The 26,274-nt window shown below is 41.8% G+C and overlaps 2 protein-coding genes and 2 long non-coding RNA genes across 18 annotated transcripts in view; 1 reads left to right on the forward strand and 3 right to left on the reverse strand.

The window, feature by feature from the left end:
* Positions 1–6,966, reverse strand: part of EMSY (EMSY transcriptional repressor, BRCA2 interacting) — a 33,588-nt gene extending 26,622 nt beyond the window's left edge. For 11 of the 12 annotated variants that reach the window (XM_085509942.1, XM_085509901.1, XM_085509896.1 and 8 more), the window contains exons 1-4: positions 6,853–6,966; positions 5,916–6,018; positions 1,842–1,941; positions 1,176–1,250 (exon numbers count right to left, since the gene is read on the reverse strand). In XM_085509942.1, the coding sequence (XP_085366068.1) occupies positions 1,176–1,250; positions 1,842–1,941; positions 5,916–5,985 (245 nt within the window). In that variant the 5' untranslated portion in view covers positions 5,986–6,018; positions 6,853–6,966. Of the gene's footprint in view, positions 1–1,175; positions 1,251–1,841; positions 1,942–5,910; positions 6,019–6,852 lie in introns of all 12 variants that reach the window. The other variant, XM_085509934.1, reaches the window with a different exon arrangement.
* Positions 6,967–8,419: 1,453 nt separating this feature from the next.
* On the reverse strand, positions 8,420–11,469 carry LOC146762901 (uncharacterized). The gene is made up of 2 exons (XR_014932197.1): positions 11,319–11,469; positions 8,420–9,670 (listed from the first exon to the last, which is right to left on the reverse strand). It is a non-coding gene; the product is annotated as an uncharacterized LOC146762901 (long non-coding RNA).
* Positions 11,470–11,881: 412 nt separating this feature from the next.
* On the reverse strand, positions 11,882–14,773 carry LOC146762902 (uncharacterized). Of its 2 annotated transcripts, none has more exons than XR_014932195.1 (3): positions 14,600–14,773; positions 13,038–13,194; positions 11,882–12,199 (listed from the first exon to the last, which is right to left on the reverse strand). It is a non-coding gene; the product is annotated as an uncharacterized LOC146762902 (long non-coding RNA). The 2 variants fall into 2 exon arrangements; XR_014932196.1 differs by having other exon boundaries at positions 14,548–14,773.
* THAP12 (THAP domain containing 12) lies at positions 14,268–22,752 on the forward strand. Of its 3 annotated transcripts, XM_015852483.3 has the most exons (5): positions 14,268–14,582; positions 17,562–17,682; positions 18,510–18,617; positions 19,573–19,609; positions 19,890–22,752. In XM_015852483.3, exons 1-5 carry the CDS (start codon positions 14,494–14,496, stop codon positions 21,836–21,838), a joined length of 2,304 nt encoding a protein of 767 aa, XP_015707969.1. In that variant the 5' UTR covers positions 14,268–14,493; the 3' UTR covers positions 21,839–22,752. The 3 variants fall into 3 exon arrangements, with proteins under 3 accessions (XP_015707969.1, XP_085366088.1, XP_085366095.1); XM_085509962.1 differs by lacking the exon at positions 19,573–19,609; XM_085509969.1 differs by lacking the exons at positions 14,268–14,582; positions 17,562–17,682 and having other exon boundaries at positions 18,510–18,630.
* Positions 22,753–26,274: the final 3,522 nt, after the last annotated feature.

The raw sequence follows: 26,274 nt of genomic DNA on the forward strand, positions 1-26,274 counted from the left end.
TTACCAGAGGAAAAATAAAGAGATGCAGCACTTTACAGTTGCACCTTGCCTGGATTATAATATCTCGTCCGTTTGAAGTTCGATACTTCGGGACAAACTGTACTCTTGTTCTGGAAAATGCTAAAAACAGAACTGCTACTTAAAAAGGATACTTAAGGAAATAAGCCAGACTTGACAATATAATGCTTATTTTTCTGTTATTATTTGTTCTCTTTCTCTAAAGAAGCGCGAAGAAGTTGGTGGGTTTTTGTTTGGTAAACAGCGCATTTCTGATTCTTTAAACATGAGCATTAAACCACTAAAATGTTAAATATCCTGCAGCACTAAAGCAGTATGGTGATCTTGGTAAGTCTATGATCAGACAATTGCTAACTCCAAGCAGCTTGCTAGTTGCATGATTTCCATTTGTTTTTCCTCACCATAACACCTAAGCTACAGGAGGCAAACTGAAAATCAATGGTTATAACACAAAAGTAAATAGGGAATCATCCAAATCCATCCCTCTTTCAGCACTCTTCTTAAGACTATTAACTACCAGAGATACATAAGTGCTTGTCCTCTTGCTCCTCTCCATCTCTCAAAGACAAGTGGAGCCTAGGAAAGCAAATGGAAGGAGAAACCAGCCCAGCTGATGCCAGCACAGCAGCTGCATCAAGCAGGGAACAGTGGACACTGATGTCATCAGACAGCTTGCTGCAGTTCTTTTTTTTCCACCTCGCTGCTGATGCATTGTTTTCCACTAGTCTCTATCATATCTTCCCTTCCTTTTGTCTTTCTACATAGACGAGTATCTCTTATTACGACCTTTACAAATGGATTTAAAGACTATTAAATTTAAAAACAATTATAAAACAAAGATGAAAAACTGTACAAGCTGCTTATCAAGTTTACATTTTATCTCTTTATTCTGTTTCTTCTGGTCTATTTTACAGAAAGCTGCCCTTGACGAGAAGACTTTCCTATGCTGTGCCATATATAGTGAATGGGATGCCCTGAGATCCAAAAGATTAAATCCGTTCTCGCACCCTGAACTAAATGTGATACAGTAATTCTTTCAGTCATACACTGCTCTTTAAACCACCATCAATTTTGAAAGTTCTATCGTTCAGTTAAGACATAATGGATTTTCCAAAGGGTACCTTTGGAAATCATGTAGGAAATGACCTATAACTTACTTGTGTGCAATAGTCGTTAGCCGTTCATCATTTACTGCTCTTCGAACTTCAGCACGATGTCTCTCTGTTGAAATACTATTAAGAAAATACCAATATATTTTAGTCAGAGGGAGACGTGAACATTTATCAAGAATTTTCAGTTAAAAAGAAACTTATGAATAATCCACTCAGGAGACAAAGGGGGACAGGCATTTACGTTTAAGAGACTGTCACTTAATTTTTGCTGTCACAGTGAGAAAGAACGAATGCATCATTGCACAACGAGTGCTACTGAAGAATAAAGAGAACATTACTGATTGCTGGGTACCACTGCAAAACAGCTAATTTCCAACTTCCTAATGAAAGATGGAAATGTTAAGGTAGAAGAATTTATACAGAACATACAGTGTTCGTCCTTGCTACAACATGGCTCCAAAGACATCAAAATCCTACTTTGATGGAACCCGGAGCTAGCAAGCATTCATGAGATAGCTGCAATCACTAGATATCTCAAAAGCCTCCAGCAAAACAGTAAATCTTCACCCACAGAAGCTCAAAACCCAAAGCCAAATCAGAATCAAACACCCGCAAGATAATTAAGATTTGTTTTACAGTGTTAGCAATACAAAAAGCATGTTAGGTTCTTAAAGAGGCCACCAGTTCTTACTTTAAAAAGGTCAGGGTTACCTAAGAACTTTAGAGAGTTCTCCAAGAAGATCCTTCTTCTCTTTCGTAAGATCTCCCTGTGCACGTAAGGCACTGATGACACCCGCATATGCCTCCAGCTCTGAAGAATTAGAACAAACAGTAGTTCTATTTAATGCTCACAGCAAAGGGAAAAAAATGTTATTTTCAGTATTACTGACAGTACTCTATTAATTTCCAAAATCATTACAAGGAACATGTCTTTCAATTAGTTAGTGCTTTTCAGAAGAGATTGATGGTTTAGAACTCTTTCAGTCAATTATTAGGCAGCCTACAGCTTTTCTATGAAACAACTGTATCATCACAGAGGATTACCTCGCTTTATAAACCCAAGCACTCCCCGAGCTGACAGTTCAACAAAGAAACCTTGAAAAAACAGCCCAGAAATTTGAGTAGTTGCTTGGAACTCTCCAGAAGCAGAAGAAAATATTTAATACATATCACTATTAAAAGTTCCAAGGCTTAGAGAAGAAATACACTATCAAAAGAGTAACAGACTTGTTTTCCCTAGCGCTGCTCCTTAATTAGCATGGAGAGCATAAGCTCCATTTTGCTAAACACGATCGTTATTATCTTTCATGCCCATTCACCTGATGTGTACAATTGCTCGAATCTGAATACAATGCACTGCAGTGAATTGCAGCCATACAGTACATCAAACAATCCAGCCAGTCCTAAATGTAGGGCCATCATGAAGATTAGCATGCAAAAATGTAACTGGGATGTAACATAAACATGAAATACCAGGTGACTCATGAGAACGCCATTCCATCAGTGCTTTCAAAACAGCTAAAGGCTAATGAAATATTGGACTGTTGTCCTACCAAGCAGGGTGAAAAACGCCTAATGCACATACATTTGGAGCCTGTTAGCTTGCTATTCTAAGCTTAGCACTAAGTGTTAAAAGAAAACATTACTAATGGCCGTGCATTGAACCAACAATACAAATTCTTTCGCTGTTTCTGCAGATGACTTTCATTCGGAGCTCCATTTCAAGAAGCAGCTAACCCACCCACCCCCACAACAGATCCCATGTAGCCAAAAGCATTAAAAAAAGGGGCCAGGTTGAAACCTAACAAGAGCCTCAAAACACATCTGAATTTTCCTGCAATTAAAGAAGACCGATGCTGCTCAGACTGGGATTCCAAAAAGCCAATTAACAAATCAAATCAAGGAGTTGTGTTGAAAAGAAGCCCTGCTCTGCTGCCCTGATTAAGTAGGAAAGACACAAAGCAGAGTCTCCTTGGTTAACTCCACAGCCTGCACGGGGATGCTGAGAGACCTACAGAAGCATTTACAGCTTCGCTTATAAAACATTCGCTAATTAATGCACTGGTTATTAGTAATATCAACATTTATTTAGACAACCACGTTACAATATTTAAGATACTAATTATTTTCCTCTGTTAACAACATCAAACAATCCTCGGATACAACTGCGTGATTACTTAGCAAAGAGACTGCAAAGAGATTCTTTTCTTCCTTTTTTTCTTTTCATTTTCAATACAGATACTCTAAACTAAGGCTTTAAAAGTGCACATTCTGGCTTTCTGGAAGTTAGAAAAGACTACACAGAAGCTGTAACCAGCTTCCTCACCCTTCTGTCTCCACAGCATTACTAACTGATGTCCTGTGTTTTCAAAATGAAACCATCAAACAAGCCAATAAATGCTTCAAAACCCGAGTTTCACAAATAAATACCATTATTTCAAGTGCGAGGTGATTCAGTTATAAGCCACGAAGGCTGCAGGGCAACACAAGGCACTGCACAGCTCAGGATACATTTCAGCTTCCCCTGCACCACTGTATGTTGCCTTGAACAAGATGTTGGGCTGAGAGCTCAATTGATCTGCTTCACGGCTGGCAGACAAGCTCCATCTACCTCCAGCCTTCTGGTGTGCCTGTATAAACGGAGAGCTCCTCTACTCCAGAAGCGACGAGGCTGCTACAAGCTCTTATCTCTGTTATGCTGGCAGGGCCCTCTGGCGGGGACACAGCTCATGCCAGCAAAAAAAAAATTAAAAAGAAAAAAAAAAAAAAAGGATTTTTATTTCTTTTATTTTTTTCCTGTCAGCCTAGGTTATGTCACTGGAGGAGGTGTAGCTGCAGTTCTGTTTGGCTTAGCTGCACCAGCAGGGTTCTGCCAGCACACCGCCGTCAGCTGGGCTGGAAGGCTATTTTTTTTTTCCACCCTTCCAGCCAGCTAAAGCTACGTTAGCATAATTTAGTAGCACAGATCCGGTCTGCATTTTTTGGCATCCTGTACTTTCTCTTAGTTTTGTGGCCCTCGAGTATCTCTCTTCAAACCTACAGCTATCACCTTAATGGATGCGCAGCTTCATTTTGATGCTGCGTGCAACAACTGCGTCACCGCTCCAATAAAACGCACATCCCGGATTCTCAAGAAGCAAAGTGAAAAAAGAGCAAGGTAAAAAAAAAATCACATCTCTCGGAAGACAACAGCGACGGTTTCACAGAATCACAGAATGACCCGGGTTGGAAGGGACCTCAAGGATCATGTAGTTCCAACCCCCCTGCCTAGCAGGGCCACCAAACATACACATTTACTAGATCAGGTTGCCCAGGAAACCCCATAGATCCCCATAGAGACCCCATAGACCCCATAGATCCCCATAGAGACCCCATAGATCAGGTTGCCCAGGGCCCTGTCCAACCTGGTCTTGAACACCTCCAAGGGACGGGGCATCCACAACCTCCCTGGGCAGCCTGTTCCAGGGCCTAACCACTCTCCTAGTGAAGAACTTCCCCCTAACATCCAGCCTAAATCTTCCCTCTTTTAACTTAAAACCATTTCTCCTAGTCCTGCTATTGTCAGCCCTTTCCAAGAGTTTACTCCCCTCCTGGGAGTAAGTTCCCTTCAGGTATTGAAAGGTTCACAGTGTATGAGAACCTTTGCATAGCTAAGGAATACAACACGCAATCTTTTAACTTGCAAAACACGAGCAAGAAAAGCTGAGTGACTAACTCAACCGTCACAGGAAGTTTGTGGTAGGCTCAGCTTTCTTCCTGACATCACCTCCTATAACAAACTCCTCTGAGGACAGCCTGAAAAGAAACCTACGTTCCTTTTCTTCTAATACTATGCATCATTTAACTCCGAAAAAGCCCTTAAGAAACAAAACAACAGTTTCTTAGGAACACAAAATACACAGTGTAGGATCAGACCAAAGGATCCTCTCTCCTATGGTAGCAAAAAACTTCGCATGTAAGGAAACAGCAAATATTTTTATTAACTTCTAAAACACAATAGGATGTGTCCTTGCCCATTTGCAATTAGAGAGCATAACAAATCTCAATATATATACACACATGCTTGTTGGGCAAGGTACACAGGTATTAAGCTAGATCTGAAACAACACAAAAAGCTCCTGCTGTAAAGTAAGAACACATCCCACATTTCTCTGATAACTCACTTCAGTGAAGGTTGAAAGGCACAAAATACCATACAGAGGGACTTGGTTTAGTGGGAGCTGTTAGTAATAGATGAATGGTTGGACTGGATGATCTTTTAGGTCATTTCCAACCTTAGTGATTCTACGACTACTTCTTTATTACATTTCAAGTATGTGAAAGGCCAGAAGCAGAGCTCTGTGATTCTCACAGGTCTCTTCCAATCTGGTATAGGATATGAATCTGTAAGCCTTTACTATAGAAACACCACGGTATCAAACTAGAACGTTATGCCCTTTTGGTACAAATGGGCGTCTTAACACAGAAATGAAGGCCCTCATCTTGCCCAGACATGATGTCACACGTTCATAACCATAAACGCTGCAACACCAAAGCAAAGATGGAGAGGGATATCTATGAGAGATCCAATCAAATGAAAACAATTCTGTTCTATCCCTATTCCTCAGGCAGAGAGCCTGCCCAACATCATTTTAAGCCACGGCTGTCAGACTAATGACACATGGAAAAAACAGGAAATCACTTGCAAGTTGCCCGTAGACATAATAAAACATTTCATGGAAGCAGCAGGCAGGTGTGTCTTAAGAAGGGCAAACATACAGACCCACAAATTGCATCTTACTGTACCCAGTTTGCGAAGGATCCTCTTGCATTCATCTCTGCTGAGATCCAGAAGCGTTGGCCACACCACAGGCATCTCGTCCCCGTGCTCCCGCAGAGCTCAGCCTCCCTGAAAAGGAACAAAAAACACAGTAGTGAGCCCACCGTGTCTTATCGACCTCCCAATGCAAAGTCCCCTGGCTGCTCACAACACCACATTCTCTCCCATCCCTACCCCAACCTAATGGCATGCGTTACCATGCAGGAATTCAGCAGTTTCACAAAGGCGTGAGGCTTCCTATGATCTCTCACAAGCCAAAGCCTTTTTATCCTGAGTTTCCTACCTCCTGCCCCAGCCTTTTGGGGAAACACTGTCCGAATTGATGCTCGTGTCTCCTCCCTCTCTTTATGCACAGATCACCTATTATAAGAACTCACCCAGCGATCCGCACACCCCCCCCCCCCCCCCCACAACGCATTTAGCACCGATCTATGAGAGAACGGCAGAAAATAAGGTGGAAATCTGCTTTCCCCGTCCACTCAAATAATAAAATAAATTAAAAAATTAAAAGATTAACCATTCAAATACAGGATGGAGGGGGGGGGGGGGGGGGGGGGAGGGAGGAAGCATCTCTCCCTGAGGAGGAGGACGGGGATGAAGGGCCCGAGGGGAGCATAGGGAACAAAAGCCCCGGGTTTGGAGCTCCCCAGGAGGGAGCCCTCAGGCTGCAGCCAACCCCGGGTTCCCTCCAGCCCTTAATGGGCTTAATGGGGTTTCTCCGGTGCCTCATAGAAGGGCTTTAAGGATAGAAAGGAGGACAAGGCCGCGCACACAGGGAGCGGGCGCCGGGCCCATGAGGGGGCGGCGGGTCCCCGGCGACCCAAGGAAGGAGAGCAGCTCGGTTGCTCCTAAGGGAAAGCACTGGGGAAGGTATAGAGGTGTTGCTGGGGAAGGGGGACTCACCTTCCCGGCCGTACCCGGCACATCGAAAGACTCCTCAGCGACACGACCCCTCCTCCCCCCCGCGGTGCCGCTCTCGGGTTTGTTTGGCGGCTGTGGCGGCAGCGCTTCCCCCCCGGCCAAGATGGCGGCGGAACGCACTGCTCATGCGCGGGTTCCGCAAGGCACGATGGGAGTTGTAGTCCGCGCGCCTTCATCCCTTCATTCAGCCACTCAGAGATGGAAGGAGTGGGCACCAAGATGGCGCGAGGAAAGTGCGACGCGCATGCGCAGCGCCGCGGGGTATTGCTGGGAAATGTAGTCCGCTGTGCGTTTGTCTACGCGGTGGGGAAGCGGCTCCTGCCGTCCCGCCATAGCTCTGCGGGCGGGTACGGAAGGCGAGAAGGGACAGAAAGCCTCGCGCGTTGCTCTTTGGTACGGGGATCGCTGTAGGGAGCGTAGCACCCTATAGCTACACTATGAAACAGCCATAGACTGTAGGTATACATAGGTAGAGCTCTGGGCAGGAGGCCTTCACCTCGCTGGGCTTTAGTTTTGCCTCATGACTTTGTATTTTGGTGCTTCAAAGTGTGTGTGTATATATATATATATTAGTGCCAGAGAGCTGAGGAAGGAGGATGGGGTGTCAGTCATCATCATTATAGTCCCCATTCATCCTGCAGGTCATTAAGGTTGGATAAGTCCACTGAGGTCCCCAAGGCCAACCCCAATGTCCACTGAGCACATCCCTCAGTGTCACATCCCCATGGTTCTATAACACCTCATTGGTTGGTTGACTCCACCACCTCCTGTGCAGCCTGTGCCAATGCATCGCCACTCATCCCGAGTGTGAATTGTTCCTAATATCCCCCCCTAGCCCCATAATTTAACAGCTCAAGGCTGGAAATGCCAGCAGGAAAAACTCCCTGTGTGCCTGTCTAGATGTTTTTACTAGGGAAATGTGTGGTGTGGTCCTGGGGACTTGAAAAGGTGACAAGAAAAGCTTTGCGTTAAGCTAAAGACGTGGACAAGGATGGTGCTACAAGTTACAGCTTTTCTTTGTAGCTCAGATGTTCCCATTGCAAACCCAGCTTGAAACGTGACTTTTAGTTCAGTTAGGCAGCTCGGTGGGAATGCCACTTAGCAGAATAACACAGCTCTTTGGAGGTTTATTCATCAGTAGCAACTGCGATGCTCTAGCAGAGAATCATTTTTATTGCATGAGGGAAGTAAATCATGCCCTGAGCAAGAAACCACTCCATTTTCTTCTAACGTATTTTATCTAATAAGGTATAGATGTTAACTGAACGCTTCTATGTGTGTGTGTGTTTATTTATGTATGCTCTCCACCCTCGTGCAGTGAATTCTCTGCTACTTGCTAACAATGCAGCTCATGCTGGTACCTTTTCAAAGGGAAAGAATGAATAGTATGTTTTCTCAGCCTGGCTCAGCAGCTCCACTAAACTTAATGAGACCGGTTAGGTTTTTATTTGCTTGCTTGTTTGTTTGAAGATCTTTAATTATCTTCCCAAATCAACAGCAAGGTCGAGTTATTACAAGCAAAGCAGATAGACACACACCAACACATATGTATGTGCTCAAGCAAATCGTATACTCTATATTTCTTTCTGCACGTGGAATGAAGAAAAGAGATGTAAAACATGAAGCAAGTTACATATGAACTGTCTGAAGCTGCGACTGCTGTGTTTCTACATATGTCCTAAGTCTTTTTCCAAGAATACTTCTTATTTTCATTAAAGATGTAAACCCAGACTTAGAAATACGTGGGAGAAGGTCCAGAAAGGCCTGAAGGCCAACTTCTGCCTGTAGTTATAACAGCACGGTTGTTCAGAGCCACCTACTTAGCTACAATCAATTCTCTATTACCCATACCGATGTCACCATGCTGTCAGCCTGTTCTGTGTCGTGATAACCAGTCAATCTATTGAACATTCAACTGATGTCAACGAGTGATTCAGTCTTATAAGATGTAAGTCTAAAAGTGTTAACTATGCAGCACTGTTAGCTTTCCTATTACAACCATTAGACAGATGAAATTAAGCTCATTAGTCCCAGTATTGTTCACCTGTTAGAACCCAGTGAGCAGCCCTGGCCTAATTGTTTCACCTTTCTTGCACCTCCATTTCCAGTTTTTAATAGAGAATGTAGGAAAGAATGATATACAGAAGCCACCCATAATCATTTATAACAGCATATTGCTAGGCTTATAAAGAAATGGCTCAATTATATGCATTCAAGCAAAATCCATTCCCACTTACATTAAGAAATACTGTGATCACTGAGGACTCCTATATTGTTCACGTTCCTTAGGACCGGATATAATAATTCAATTCTCATCAATTACAAGCACTGGAGTAATTAATTATGAGTTTTCTGGGAGCGTACAGAAGAATCTACATCTCACTGCACTTCCCTGTGCCTCATAAGAATGGAAGGGAGGAGACATGCTGTAGTTTGGAGGCACCAGCAGTGAGATGGAACAGCATAGGGGAGAAGTGATTTTCACTTGGCAAAAGTGATTTGTATGCAGCCCAGGTCACCAGCAACAAAGCCATTCCTCGCAGCTCTTTGGGGGCTCACACAAAACAAGCACAGCAGCCTCTCTGCTCTTCTTGCTGGATTATTAACTGCATCTCCACTCATGCCGCTACAAACTCCATTCTCATTGTGGCACACAGCTGACAGACCTGCATTCATCCGAGCTGGATTGATAGAAACACTGAAATGCCCTTTTTCTTCCTTTGGAAGGTAGCTAATTTCTTCCTGTAAACGGTGAATTTTCAGTATTCAGAGTTTTGTGCTGGTTATTTGAAAAGTAGAACTGGAAAATACAAGACAATATTTTAGCAGCAGCCAAGAAAGCCATGACACTCTTATATTAAAGCAAATGCAACTTTGTAGAGAACATTATATTTTATGGAATTTAAAGATGCTTTCAAATACGTTCCATGTTTTGCATAGGGGAGAAATAATCAAGGATTCTAACAGGAGTGAAATCCTTTCTTGGTCTTTTATTGTTGTTTCCATGTGAAATGGTCTAACCAACAGAGTTTCCACTTCTCTTTAGAGATCATCCAGTGACTCAATACATTTAGATCTCCATTTCAATTTTATTCCATCACCCTCAGACGACTTCTAAACTCTCTCCCTCCTCAGACCCCTTTCCCATCACATTTTCCTCCAGGCTAAGATAAGAACAGAAGCCTCAGCAACATTCAGGCTCCGGCAGCTTGCCAGGGGAGCCTTTTATGCACAGCCATGTCAGAAGCAGGGATTGTCACAGTGGGCTCAGAACTATTTGTACTCGAACCCACAACAATATTTCAACTCATTTCACTGGAGAGAGCTTTGTGTTGCCAGTTATTCCCTCCCCCCTCCCCCTTTATTTTAAGTACTGCATATCATATTCAAACCTTTGTATGAAGAAATTCAGTGCTGGAAGTAGATAAATACAGTGAAACCTAATGCGTGGAAACACCACTGGAGTTAAGCTTCCATTTAAACACTGCAGGGAGGCAAAAACTTGATTATATAACCTGAAACAACATTAAGGAAAACCACTTCATTGTGTCATTCTGAGGCATGTCGAAGAGCAGCTTAAGCCTGCTGCTCCTGGGCTGGAGCAGGCACACAGGGAGAATAAAAGGCGTCTTGCATTCTTTAGCTCTATGTTGATATAAATGACGATCACATAAGTGAATATATACATATATACACACACAAAAGTCCTTCATGGTGATATTGAGATAAAAAGAACATGGTGAAATGGGAATATGGCTTACTGTACACATATTAAGTATTCATTTGGCACTGCCTGATTAGCTAATGTCTATCTTTTGAAAGGCTTTTTTCTCTGAATGCTCATATCAATATATTGCACAATCAAGGCAGTAGATCAAGGAAAGGAGGACTGCAAATTAAGGTTAGCATCACCAACTAAAAATGAATGCCTCCAAATGGGCAGATGGACAGGAATTTGTTAGGTTGCTGCTTTGTGAATCTCTGTTAGTGCTAGAGATGGCTCTGCTAGTGTGTGATGCCCATAGAGCAGCACGGGAGGTTGTAATCATCTGCTTCGGCTGGAGGAACTTTTCAGCAACTGCTTATAATTAAGAAAGCTGCTTCCTCTATGCAGGGAGGAATAACAGTGGTCCCGAAAGCAGAGAGTTTTTTAGCTTAGCATAAGTCACTTGCAAAGCTATGCCAGTGCATAAATAACATTGTTTGGGCAGACCTTGTCTGACACAGATTGTAGCCCTGCATAAAAGCTGAGCAGCACAAAGCCAACCGTTCTGTTTTCTCATAGCACAGGCTTGATACAGAAAGTCTGCAAAAACCAGCCATGATTTCTGCAAAATAAATGATCCCAGTAAAACAGGGACAACGCAATGGGAGTTTGTCTGATGACCCTCAAAGACATTCATTAACTTTCATTTGCAAAAATGGGGCCAGAATGCAGCATTACTTACAGTCACAGTTAAGCTGCACATTGGTCACCAGCACTGCATGCTTCAAAACTCACTTGCAGACGTCTTTCCATGTAGTGTACAGCGTTATTCCCCACCTTTGCCTTTCAATCCTACAGGCGAGCTCTGAACACAAGCACTGTTTTATTTCATCCTGTCATTGCAAATTTCATCACATTTCAGCAGGGATGCGGATACAAATATACAGAGACATCTATGGGATTAAACTGACATATGTTTCGTCCTGACAGTTAACCCAACAACAGCGTGGCCACATGATTTGCAACAGACCACACGACATAAAATCATTAAAGGATATTAGACTTTAAATACTCTCTTGCAAACGAACTCTTACATTTTGCTAACATGAAACATGTAGAACACCACAATCATTTCTGAATGCTATTGGAAAATAAAAGCATATTTAAGCTTTTAACCCTGTGAAAGAGACATCCCATTCATTTCCAGAAGCACATTAAAGAGATTATTTTGCAAGCTTACATAAAGCCCTACCTAGAGATCAACTGACCTTAGCAGCGGTGAAATAAAGCAATTAAAAATCCATGTGAACACACACAATTCCTTTAATAATTTATCCAGATGATACAGACTATCAGCATAACCCTACTGATACAGTATTCAATGGAAACAGTATACAGATGAGGCTGTTGTGAACTATATTTGAATAACTCAGAGGATAGTTAAAAAACAAAGAGTAAAACAACAGCTGTAACATTCTTGTATGGTGATACTTTGATCAGAAGTTGTCATTAGGAAATATATGCCATGGTCAATTTATTTTGTATACCATTGTAGTCTTCTGGTTTGGCTTTTTGGAGTCTTATGTATTCCTACACGCAATTCCCTTGTTTGATGGATCAATTCTGAAGGGAAAAAGAGGCCCTTTAATCCTGGATAAAGTATATGAGTGCTGCCATTACTAGTTAAGGGAGAAGAGTCATTTTTTTTCCACACTGAAAAAGGCTTTAAAAGTGTTGTAAAATAGGAAGCTTCAAACTATTATTACATGTTCATGCTGTTAAACCACTACTGTGATTGAAAACGATCCTTCTCTCATGTGTGTTTCCCTACATCAGCATGAACATTTATGCAATCTGCAAAGCAAATCAAACAACAAATTCACCTGAGTTAAAACATAATCTATATAAATTTGTATATTTAAGAACAAAAAAAAAGCTATTTCTGATCTGATTAATTCCCTTCAACAGTTCACCAGATATGAATGTTGATGATTGTCTAGACAATGAGAGCAATTAGATGCAGCTAAACACATCTTCAGCATCAGCTGAAACTACTCAGGAAGAATGAATAGAGCTAAATGGCAGAGCCAAAGTTCTGGTAAAGAATTAACATCACTTAAACTCACGCTATTAGTCCAAATGAGATACGCTTTGAGAATCCCATTTTTAAGGGCACTTTATAAAGAGGCTTCCATATCTAACAAACAAACATAAAAGTTTTCAGCCCATCCAAAAGGAACCAAATGAATTAAACAAACAAACAAACCTATAAATTGCTTTGGAAAGACATTTACTTTCATTTCTTCAGCTCGGGCTTCCAAAATCCCACCTGTCAGGGTTCTGTGTGTGTCATTAAACCTCTCTAAGAGATGTCCAAAGCAGAGGGGTATTACTGCCCTTGAACAACTCTTGCTTGACATCATTGACTCAGACCACTGACTCTAACCATTCAGATTCTTACTCTTTGTTTTCTAAGCTCAATTCTGGTTATGCCAATGAGAAAGATGAAGTCTTCAGAGCAGGTTTGCTCCTTGTTCCCATTACTTCTCAACACTCATTGCCCAGCTCTTGGTTTACTTCAACATCCATACAGTCTGTATTAACGCCTTCCTGAAGACCTAAACAATACACAAGAGAAGGAGGTTATGGCCTTATTCTGTAACTGAGGCTTGTTTACAGGCTAAATACAGTCAGGTTATGGCCTTATTCTGTAACTGAGGCTTGTTTTCAGGCTAAATACAGTCAGATTATGGCCTTATTCTGTAACTGAGGCTTGTTTTCAGGCTAAATACAGTCAGGTTATGGCCTTATTCTGTAACTGAGGCTTGTTTTCAGGCTAAATACAGTCAGATTATGGCCTTATTCTGTAACTGAGGCTTATTTTCAGGCTAAATACAGTCAGATTATGGCCTTATTCTGTAACTGAGGCTTGTTTTCAGGCTAAATACAGTCAGGTTATGGCCTTATTCTGTAACTGAGGCTTGTTTTCAGGCTGAATACAGTCAGGTTATGACCTTATTCTGTTAAATACAGTCAGGTTATGGCCTTATTCTGTAACTGAGGCTTGTTTTCAGGCTTAATACAGTCAGATTATGGCCTTATTCTGTTAAATACAGTCAGGTTATGGCCTTATTCTGTAACTGAGGCTTGTTTTCAGGCTAAATACAGTCAAGTTATGGCTTTATTCTGTTACCAGGGCTTGTTTTCAGGCTAAATATGGTCAGTAGCACACAGATGCTATTTAAGTGGGCTTCTTACTATCAATTTATTACAATTCCTATTACAAATTATCACAATTCTTACTATCACTTTGGCTATCTTAACAGTTCATTTGTATCTATGAGATAAATTTCAGGGCCCAACATTTCTCCTCAGAGTACAACAACCTTCCTACCACAAAATAGTAAGTATAGTAAGTATAATAGAAAGTATTTCAGCCCTTTATCATTCTGCTTGGTGTACTTTCTCCCTTGGCCCACTGTCTTGTGAAGATTCACCTTCCTAACACTGATAATACACTAATAAATTAGTTATTAATGGCTTATTTCCTCACACACACCACCAGCCTCACAGGCCCCTTAAAGGAACAGCCATTAACAATATTAACATAGCTTTGCGCATGCGCGCCGCGCTCCCGCTCTCTCGCTAACACACGAGCAGCGCGCATGCGCACCGCACATCCGGGTTCCTCACGGCCGGGCCTAGCGCACTGTGGGAAGGAGGCGGCCCTTGTTCCCGGCGGCGGGTGGCGGTGAATCCTCCCGGCCGCTCACAGCACTGTGGAGCCGCTTTCCCCCCCCATTACCCCTCCTCCCTCCCTTCCCCCCGGCCTCCTCTTCCTCCCCCCCCTCCCCTTCTCTGCGGCCCGGCGGATTTAAAGGGGCAGCCCCTCCGATTTGAGGGAGGGGGGGTGGGCCATGCCGAACTTCTGCGCGGCCCCTAATTGTACCCGCAAGAGCACGCAGTCCGACCTGGCTTTCTTCCGCTTCCCAAGGGACCCGGTCAGGTGAGAGCCCAACCAACCTGAGAACGATAAGGGAGGAGGAGGGAAACAGGCCATTAGGCCTAGTTTCTCCCCTCAAAACCCGGCCTGACATCCCGGCTGGTTCCTTTCTTCCTCCTTATTCCGTGCTCCTCCTCGTTTAGGAGGGAAGATTCGGCTGTTACGGAGCCCCCCCCGCTTCTTCTCTTGGCTCTGTGGTGCCCGAGGGGCGGGGTTCTGTGGGACCCTACGGGCCGTTGATGCGCATGCGTCGAGGTGGAGGCTCATTGCACCCCTAAATCTTTGGGGTGGGGGGAGAGGGAACATAGGAGTGTGTATGGGGGGGGTTGGATGGAATAGGAACGTGAATGAGGGTGTGCCTGGCTCTGAGGGGCTGTAAGGGACTGTGAGAGTGTCCCTGTGAATGGACTTGACTGTGAAGGGTTGCTTGGCTCTGAGGATGCTTTGCTGCCTTGCTTTTACAGGTGTCTCATGCTCACCAGCAGCCCTTTCCATGCCAAGAGGGTTAGAGAGGTTCTGAAGCATCCTCCTTCAAAACCCCTCTGGATGCTGATGCTGTGGTAGGGTTGGGTCATGGGGTACCTGGGGTGTCTCCTGGATGCTGATGCTGTGGCAGAGTTGGGTCAGGGGGTCCCTCCGGTGTCTCAGTCTCATTTGGTAAATGGCCAGATGGCTCAGTGCCCAGATAGTTGGATGGATGAAGAATTGGTTGGGTGGTCACGATCAAAAGGTTGTTGTAAATGGCTCTGTGTCTGGGTAGAGCCTGGTCATGAGTGGTGTCCTCTAAAGGTCTGTCTTGGGATTGGTGCTGTTCAGTGTCACTGTCAGTGACAAAGATGATGTAGTACATCCTCAGGAGAAGAACTCATTGAGAACATCCCTGCAGAGAAGGACATAGGGATCGTGGTGGATGACAGGTCGTCCATGAGCCAGCAGTGTACTCTTGTGGCCAAGAGGGATAACAGTGCACTGGGTCACATTAAACAGAGTGTGGTTTGAAGCCCAGGATGCCAACCATACCCAGGGCTGCATCAAAAGAGGGGTGGCAAATGGAGAAAGGGAGCTCATTGTCTCTCTCTACCTGCCCTCATGAGACCCCATCTGGATTACTGCATCCAGAGACTTGTGGCCTCTCTGGCAAGCAGCTGCCAGTGAATTAGTGGTTGATGGTAGAGCATCCTGAGCAACAGCAGAAGTGATAAGGTATTCAAGTGCCCAGAAGAGTCTATGCGCTTGTAAAGCAACAATTGCATGAGTGATTTAGGCCACGTAGAATGCTGTGAGAAATAAGACGTGTGTTTAGATGTAGAAATCAACCTGTCAGCTTCACCCCTGTGCCAGATCATGGAGGAGATTCTCCTGGAAGCTGTGCTAAGGCATATGGAAGGTAAAGGATAACCAGGTTGGCTTCTCCAAGGGCAGATTCTGCCTGACCAACCTAGTGGCATTTTATGATGACCTATCTGTGACAATGGACAAGGGAAGAGACTCTGATGTAATCTACCTGGACTTTGGTAAGACCTCTGACACAATCCCCCATAACATCCTTCTCCCCAGGTTAGAAAGATATGGATCTGATACATGGATTGTTCGATGGACAAGGAACTGGTTGCAGGATCAATGGTGGTCAGTGGCTTAAAATGGTGATCGGGATCAGTGCACTTTAACATCTCCATTGGTGACATCAACAGAGGGATTGAGTGCACCCTCAGCAGTTGGCGGATGACACTGAGCATTTGACATGTCCGAGGGATGGGATGCCATCCAGAGAGACCTGGGCAGGCTGAACAGTGGGCCCAGGAGAACCTCATGAAGTTCAATAAGTCCAATTGCAAGTCTGCACCTGGTTCATGGCAACCCTCACTATCAGTACAAGTTAGGGGGTGTAAGGATGGAGCACAGACCTGCTGGAAAGGACCTAGGGAACTCAAAGTTTGCATGTTTGAGTCCAACCTTGTAACATTTACCATCTCCCTTTAGTTGTGTGGTCACCTGACAGAACACCAACGCTCCAGCCTTTGCCACTGAAGTTCCATAGATGTCTGGGGCTCTGGTTACAGATCTTATGCTCCAGTAGGGTGAGGATCTTGGTGCCCGTGCCTGATCAGGATCCACAAATTCAGGCTCTTTGTGCCAAGGCTTCTTTCAGAGGCTTCAACTAGTATGTATTTAACTCGTTCTCTGGATGGCAGTGACATTGGAGATAGAGGGATTTGGGCTGACTTTGCCTTGACAACTATATGCCAGCTCCTGTATATGTGCTATAGACATTGCTGCAACCAGTTTGCTCCTGTGTTTGCCAGGAGGTGATTCAGAGTAGCTATCATAAAGCAAGGAGCTTCGACTTGGCTCAGTGTTCGTCTTCCTGAATCAGTGGAGAGATGCAGGTAAGGTCAGGCTCTTGTTCTGAACATCCCTCTGGACCGAAGCCTTCTCCATTCACTATCAGGATACTCATCAGGCTTTGTGATAGCCAATATGAATCCAAGTTGAAAAGCTGAGAAGTGCATAGCAAAGTGATGTGCTGTCAAAGAAGTTATTGATAGTGTCGTGAAAGTTCCTTCTGGTTTTTTGTTGTAGGATTACTTTGGTAGCATTGTAATTCTTGGTAGTGTAGCTGTCTGGCTTTCTTCAGTTTGTTTGGGGAGGGCTTTGGCCCAGGACAGATAGGAACTTGTGTAACCTCATTACACAGTTAGATGAGTTTTACTGGATGCTGCGTGCTGCTGAAGTGTGGTTGCGTAGACCTCATCGAGGGAAATACATGCTGTCTAATTTACATCAATTATTGACAGTAGCGATTCCTTGGTGATACTGAATGGTAAGCAAATGGCTCAAAGCAGATCTTTGAAAGTCCTTATGATTCTTTATAGCCTTCCGTGAAGGGCAGGGCTCACTGCACACTGGTTCTGAGCCAGGCTTCAAACTGTAGGGCATGTTGTTAGAACTTAAAGTTAGCTAACATTTTCTGCTTCCATACAGGTGTCAGAGATGGGTAGAGAATTGTCGAAGGGCAGATTTAGAAGATAAAACTCCAGATCAACTCAACAAGCACTACAGGCTGTGCGCTAAACATTTCGAGACCTCTATGATATGTAGAAGTGTAAGTAAAACCAAACATTGGTTTATTGCACCTTGCAGAATGTGATTAAGATTCTGTTCAATCAAATTGCTGCATTTAATCTTTGATCTCCTGCATAAGATCTTTCCTCATGCAAAACAGTGTTCATTTCGTTTACTGTTTCTATGTGTTACAATATTATTTACATTTATGGGGTGTAAGAACATATGTTTGCATATCTCTAATTATTTAAAATCATTAATGTGCTGTTACTGAAGTGTGTACATGTTGTCATTCAGTTCAGTTGCACTCAGCTATGGCCAAGAGGTTTAAACATTCTGTGTATCTATCAGGCTTTTGGTTCCTGCTTTTTTCTGTCCAGCAAAAATCATGGTACATTTTCCTGTTAGCGTGAAGAATAGAAGTCTGTTACTTCATTAAGATGATACTGATTTTTATTTCTTTTAACAGTTTACTTAGCAGTAGGAAATGATAGATTTGTGGCTTTGAACCAACTTTTGATTTCTAGACTGAAATAGGCAAAGTTGGTTTTCTCATTATGTAGAATAATTAAAACAAGCAGGTCAGACTAGGAGCTCCTAGTGGTAGTACACGTGACAGGGTCTTTGTTTAGGCAGCATTTCAGAAACAAACCAGAAAATGCACATTAGAAGTAATTCTGGATGTGCCCTGAAGCTTCATGAAACTCTGTTTTAAACCTTAGGTCCAATGACATGTCCAGACATGGTCAATTAAAGCTCAAAACCCATGAAGTTTCAGAAACCAAAGTTTTCCTCCCCAAAAACACAAGATTTCAGAGACTTTGATTCCTTCTCACAGGCAACACTAATCTAGATGTCTTTTTACAGAGCCCTTACAGAACAGTTTTAAGAGATAATGCTGTGCCAACTATATTTGATCTTACAAGTCATCTGAACAATCCCCACAGCAGACATAGAAAACGGATAAAAGAGCTGGTAAGTTTGTAAAGTAAGTTTGTTTTGGCTTTGCTTTAATGTTAAAATTATAAAAGCAAGTAAGTTTGTGTGAAATTTTATATGAGATGTCTAATGACAATTAGCACTTTGGTGTTTTCAGTTTCTATACTGCTATTTGAATATAATATTATTAATTATAAGTTAAAACCCAAATGTTACACTGAAGTTTTATCTACCAAGAGATGTTTAATAAATAATCTGGAAAACGAGTGCTGATTGTGTCTTCCAAGGGAAGTTTATTGCTTCCTCTTACTTGTTAGTGCAGTGCTAACTGAAAAACACCTTATAGCTGCAACCCTGCAAACCTTGTGCTGTGTTGACTGTTCATCTGAGCCACTTCTGTAATTCAGACATCCTTCAAAGCTCTACAAATACAATCCATGTGTAAAAGCAAGGTCAGGCAATTTCTTGTTGGAACTGTAACTTGTCAGTGGCTCCTTCATGACGCTTTGTGTCTTTCGGTCTCTGTGGATTTTAGTGTATTGAAAATTAAAATGAATTTAACTCCTAAAGTGTGTTTATACATCAGAGTACAACAATTTCTAAGTGCATTTGATAAGTGTTTGTTAACAGAAAATTAGGAAATAATTGAAGGCTACTGCTATCAGTATGTGTTTGTAGTAGAATGGAATTCTTTAATGTAGTTGATTTACTCATACTTGTAAAATGCAGATTGATCAAAATCCTGATGTATGTATGGGAACCTTAGCAGTAGTAGCAAATCATTCTTTTGTAATTAGTAGATATGTGTTGTGACAGCAATAAACTACCTCAAGAGCCTCCTTCTCTTTGACCATCACCTTTTTGGTAGGTGTTAACACTCTGAAAATGGTTTTGTCTGCAATATTTGCATCTGACCTTGATATATTTCAGTATTTTAAAGGGGGTCATGTGGTAGACAATAACATCAATATATCTTTTTTTTTTTTTTAAGAGTGAAGATGAAATAAGAACACTGAAGCAGCAAAAGAGTAAGTGGGCAAAATAATCAGTTATAAAGACTTTGTTTACTAAGGCTGATGAGGAACTGTAGGGCACATAACTGTAAAGTTATTTATTTGTTCAGGAGGATAATTTAGTTGGTGCTTGATTCGGTTAGCTCATCTAAGCTCATTCCAAAGTAGTCAGTCACTTTAAAACTGGAAACATTCTTCTCTGGATTCCAGTAACTTAACGGTAATAGAGATAGTAGAGGGAAGCAAATGTTACATTTTAGTTGTCTTAACACTTACAATATTTTGTATTTTGTAGTTAATGAAGCTTTTGAACGGGAACAGGCAACTCAAGAACTGAATGAAAGCAGTGCACAAACCACTGTCTCAGAGGAAGGTGGGGAGCAGCAAGAGGAAAAATATGTTCCTTTAACTCTGGAAGAAAGAGAAAACAAGGATTACCTTAAGTCGTTGTTTGAAATTTTGATCCTCATGGGTAAACAAAATATCCCCTTGGAGAGCCATAATGCGGATGAGCTTCCAGAAGGTATTTATACTTCAGATAACTTTCAGGCTCTGCTGGAATACAGAATCAATGCTGGAGATGAAGTTCTAAGGAAACGGTTTGAGATGACTGCAGTCAATCTTGAGTATTGTTCAAAAACGCAGCAGAAACAAATGCTTGAGATCTGTGAGAGCTGTGTTAGAGAAGAAACACTGAGGGAAGTAAGAGACTCGCACTTCTTTTCTATTGTCACTGATGAAGTAGTAGACATAGCAGGAGAGGAACATTTGCCAGTCCTGGTGAGATTTGTTGATGATTCTCATAATCTGAGAGAAGAATTCATAGGGTTTTTACCTTACGAGGCTGATCCTGAAATATTAGCTGTCAAGTTTCATACGACTATTACTGAAAAGTGGGGTCTGAACATGGAATATTGTCGGGGTCAAGCCTACATCGTCTCCAGTGGATTTGCTTCTAAAATGAAAGTTGTGGCTACAAGACTCTTGGAGAAGTATCCACAGGCTGTGTATACGCTGTGTTCCTCTTGTGCCTTAAATATATGGTTGGCAAAGTCAGTTCCCGTCGTTGGTGTTTCCATGGCCCTAGGAACAATCGAAGAAGTTCGCTGTCTTTTTAGTCGATCTCCACAATTACTGGTGGAACTGGACAAAACAATTTCTGCTCTTTTTCAGAACAATGAGGAGAAAGGTAACGAGCTGAAGGAGATCTGCCGTTCTCAGTGGACAGGCAGGCATGATACTTTTGAGGTTTTGGTGGATCTCATGCAAGCTTTAGTGCTGTGTTTGGACGCGGTAAGCAACGATTCCTCTGTCAGGTGGAACAACTTTATTGCTGGTCGAGCATTTGTACTTTCAAGTGCATTAACAGATTTTGACTTCATCGTCACTATTGTAATTCTGAAAAACGTTCTGTCTTTTACGAGAGCTTTTGGGAAAAATCTGCAGGGACAGACATCAGATGTATTCTTTGCAGCTAGCAGCCTAACAGCAGTATTGCATTCTCTGAATGAAGTGATGGAGAATATTGAAGTTTACCATGAGTTTTGGTTTGAGGAAGCAACAAATTTGGCTGCAAAACTGGATGTACAAATTAAACTCCCTGGAAAATATCGCAGGTCGCAACAGGATAACTTGGACGCTGAGTTAACGTCAGAAAATTACTATAAGGAAATTCTTAGCGTCCCCACAGTGGAACATATAATTCAAGAATTAAAAGATATATTCTCAGAACAACATTTAAAAGCTCTGAAGTGTTTATCTTTAGTGCCTTCGGTCATGGGTCAGCTCAAATTCAATACATCTGAGGAACATCATGCTGACATGTACAAAAATGACTTACCTAATCCAGACACGCTTTCTGCTGAGCTTCATTGTTGGAGAATCAAGTGGAAGCACAGAGGAAAGGATATTGAACTTCCAGCTACTATTTATGAAGCACTTCACTTGCCAGACATAAAGTATTTCCCTAATGTATATGCACTGCTTAAAGTCTTGTGCATTCTTCCAGTGATGAAAGTGGAGAATGAGAAATACGAAATAGGACGAAAGCGTTTAAAGGCATACCTGAAAAACACCATGACAGAGCAAAGGTCGAGCAACCTAGCTTTGCTGAACATAAACATTGATATAAAACATGACTTAGACTTAATGGTGGACACCTACATTAAACTCTATCCAGGTAAAGTGGAATTTCAAGCAGACTTTCTTCCCTCGAACAACTCCGAAGTAACAGAAAGTGCTTAATTATTTTTTTAAGCTCTTACCAGTCTGATTAAACAGCTTTTTGCTAGTTATCTTGCAATGGAGGTGGGGGAGGGAGGAAAAAAAAGACCTGGAAATGTGAAATAAATAATCACCGCAATTGTATTTCCATTTTTGGTCTCAGATTTAGGAAGCTGTGGTCAATAACCCACATTATGTTTTGTTAGTCTGTATTAAATATCCTATGTGAACAAAAACAAGTCTGAAAATAAGCCCATGGTCTTTGCAGAGGTGCTTTCTGCATCTGATTGACTTAACTGGGTGCTTGCTTGCTGCATCTTGGAAGAAGTACGTTGTGATGATTGTAGATCTGATGGGGCTGTTACAATATTTGCTCATGAAATAGGTTAAGAAAAAGCTGAAAGTGTTAAAAAGGGTATAATCCATTTCTGTTCTGTTACTGAGAATTTGACTTCATGCGTTTTGAATTTGTCTTTAACTGATGGCCATTCAGTTGGCATTTTGGAGAATGAATTCAGCAATTGCACAGGCCTCATGCTGTGGACTGTTCTTGGTGTAAAGTGAATGTTTGTGGTACAAAGATACGTTTAAGGTTTCACTGGAAGAGTCAACCTGTTTAATCTCTTGACTGTTTACATTCCTTTGTGTGAGACACACAACTTCAGGCTTTTAACAAGCATGGCAGGAGTGCTGAAATGCCCTAAAGACAGTAAAACCATTAGGATTTATTCCAGAACAACATAAGTCTGTTTGACACAAAAAACCCCCGTGAATCTTATTGTCTGTTTACTTGTGAACTCACCCAGGAAAGATTAAAATAAGAGTTCGTTGTTTGTCTAGAAGTAAGATTGAAAATATTGCTGTTATTTTTGGCGAGAATAAAACATTTTTGTACAGTTTATTGCAATCTAAAATAAAATGTGAATTGCTTTTTACACAGTATTGAATTTATTAGTAAAGCCTCTTTGAGAATGTATATACTTTTGTAAAGTACCTTTTAGTTTGGTTGTGTTTGTTTTGTTTTGTGATCCTATTGAGTAACCTTGTCTTAAGACACAGAAAGAATGGTGTGGTAATGAATGTTCTGTATGTTCTGCTGAAGGTTTTCTAAAGCATTTTGAAATAGTTTTAAACACAGCCTTCTGAATTGTGGAAGTTTTGATGAACTGAAGCCGTGACAGGTGGAAACAGCTTTAACTTGAATGGCTGAAAAGTTTTGTAGTTATCCCGATGCATGCCAGTTATTTAACTTACAATTGTGCTTCTATGTATTTTCTTTCCAGTGGAGGAAAACCCCAGCAACAGAGAACTGAATGACTTTAGAGACGGTGGTAAATGCAACTCCCAATGTGACCACAGGCAAACAATAAATTTGGAAAAAAACAGCCCCTACAACTCTTTAGTTCTAGTAAATCTAGTTATTAAAATGGTTATGTACATCTTAAATGTATTCAGGAGGTTTTATTTACATTGGTGTAGTTAAGAATTACTTATAAAAAGGGTTACCATTTCTTCTGCTGCTATTTCTTTTTGATGTATGGCATGCTTTCCTGTTCTTGCAGTTGCTGTCTCAGCCAGTAAATGTAATAACTTGTAATAGTCAGTAATAGCTTGTTCTTCTGAAAAGGATATATTAAAAACAAGTTAGAATTCAGACAGAAAATCTTTAAAAACATCTGAATTACCATCTTAATAAATAATGGAGGGGAAAGAAAGGACAGGAGCTTGGGAGAAAATGATTTTCTGTCCTGGGAATGTTTGTCACTTCTAGTAAACACAGCAATATGAGGTGAGCATTGTACTGGTCCTCTATCAGGAATGCTTTAAGAAGAAAAAAAAAAGCCCAGCAAAGTGACTTATTTCAATTGTTGGAATCCTCACTGCATAGCAGACTGGTTGAGCTCCCTGAGTCTTCTTGTGATGTCTTGTAAAGCAAATTGGTTCCACCTAACTTTTGTTTCTGAGCTGTAATTATTACTGCAGGCTTGTTTGCTGTTTAAAGAAGCTGGGTGGGTACACCAGTGGGCTGCTACTGTTTGCTTTTCATTACTGATGAGACAGAGACCACAGAAACTGCACTTTAGCTGGCAAGGTCTGTTGCTCAAGTGCAAGCTTATGTGCATAGTCAGAGAAGGAAAACTGATCCCCAGTGCCCTCTGATTGACAAAAGTGCTGAAGACTCTCTGACTATGTAAATGGGATCTTTTTGACTGGTGTACAGAGATAGATGGAAGAAGAGAAATGCAGTAAAACACCCTGCTTAGCTACTAAAGGGACTTGTGGAGCCAAATTGTAACTAGCTTTGCTAATTAGCTGGCTCCATATGCCTTGATTGCTTGCTGTGCTTGATCATCGCTCTGCCTTTCACAGCAATGCCTATATTGTAATCAATCAGAAGCTCCCTGCTAAGGCTACTTGAATTGTTCCTTTGCTGCAGAACGCCTCGCTTCTTTTTGATGTCAGCACATCACTTGAGAACCTGTAGGAGGAAATCTGAACAGTGATGGCTTTGCAAGATCCATTGGAGCAAAGAGGTAGCAGGTGGTGATGATAGGTAGCCCTCAAACTGTGTGGAAGAAACCATTTATTGAAAATATAGTGGCTCCCATCTGCTGAAGGTAGAGACAGAGGAAAGAACTGAAGGAGAATCCAATAATGCAATATCAAAGAGAATATTACTGCTAGAGCAGGCCAGAGATCAATAAAATAACTGAAGCTGAGACAAATACTCACTGAGGATAAACTTTGGTTCCATTTTTTAACAGATCTTTGAGACCAAGGGAATTGTCATCTTAAATATCCTATCAGTACAGGACAGTATGTGTTCCCAAGGTGCAGTTGAGGTATTTGCCTTGTTTTGACCTGGCTTTTTGGAATACTCTGTAATAGAGCAATACGTTTGTTTCAATTCTTTTAAGTGTCCCTGTTGAAATACTCATATTTTAGTGAAAGTGGATTCTCCTTAATTGATAGTATTTTGTGTAAATGGTGCTTGTCTAAAGCTTATACAAGTTCTTTCCTTTTCCCATACACAAAGTTTTTTGTTAGAATGCTCTATTGCTCCTTTTGAAAGTGGTGTGTTGCTTTCTATCTCCTGTAGTGCTTTTTCTGTCTGGCTATAGAAATGTTTTAACTGCTTGTCTGGCTGCCAAAGTTCTGCTGTAAAGAAGTAGAGGACCAGAACCACTTAATGATTCTGGGTGCAGCTATCGTGTTCCCCATGCACTCTGTTCTATGTGAAACGCTGCAAATCTCAGTGTTGCCAGAAACATCCAAATTAATCTGAAAGGATGAAAATAAATCTCTTTACTGGATCTGTTCCAGGCAGCAGTTCCTAATATAGAATAACAATAGGTGTTATCCCAAAGTAGGCTTAATATTCAATAATTTCCAGCGCTCTAAAGCTCCCTTGTTTCCCTAAGGAATCTACGAAGAGTCATTTTCTACCCACTATTTCACATACGTGTAAGCAGTGAGGCATCAGCAAAAAATGGAATTGGGAATTGTAGACAGTTCTACAGCAGTTTCACAATACATGTGTGCTTATTATACGCTGCCCTTACTTTGCAAAGTCATTTTAATTGAACAGATCGTGTTCCATAACACTGTAACTGTACACTTTGTTATTGCCGTAGTTGTCTTTTGGGTTGGATTTTTTTTCTTACTTATTTACATGTAGCAAAGCAATCTTTTCATAAAACCTTACTTCTATGTTTTCTGTCTTAGCTTGCATCGTAGTTACCCCTGGAAGTGTCTTTGAAGGCAAGGCAGGTACAAGTAAAATTTATTCAGAGATACTGAGAATCAGGAGCAGTGCCCTGGTGATAGAACAGGACCTTTGCAGTTCCCTACTCCTCTGTTTTGCAGTATCCTAAAGTTAGACATCATCAAGTAAAGCAGTCTTTGTGACTGCCCAGGTAAACTTACTGTAAACACTGATGCTTTTGTGTTACAGCATATGACGTTTTGCTTGAGATTCCCAGCTGCTCTGCATAAGTGTTAACTGGCATCAGACTCTTTACGATTAGGAAACTATGTTCTGCCTAGATCTTGAGGTACAGGCAAAAGATGGCTGTTACCAGGTCACCGTGTCCTCCAGCTTCACCTGCACACTGCCCACAAATCTTTAGGCATTCATGACCATCTCCTCCACCAGCATGAACTCTATAGCAAAGCATTTGTAGGGGCAGATAAGGTTCCTTACTTCATACTGCGAGCTTGCAAGCTCACTTTACAGGCAATGGTTAGAAAGTAGAGGCATGTGACAACTCTAGCTTTACTAAAAGGTAACGAGCAACAGTGATTTACATTTTAAAAACTGAGATCCCTGTGAATGCTCAGAATCTCCTAATAGTTGCAGGTGTTTTATGGCATTTTTTTACTACAAGGTGGCTACTGAGTCTCCAGTCATCTGTGACAATCTACGGCTGAAGCTTGAACTGGAAAAGTACCTTTAT

This window comes from Coturnix japonica, chromosome 1 (genome assembly GCF_054131305.1).
Source record: "Coturnix japonica strain WE chromosome 1, WE-NBRP24, whole genome shotgun sequence".
In the NCBI taxonomy this organism is placed as follows: Eukaryota; Metazoa; Chordata; class Aves; order Galliformes; family Phasianidae; genus Coturnix; species Coturnix japonica.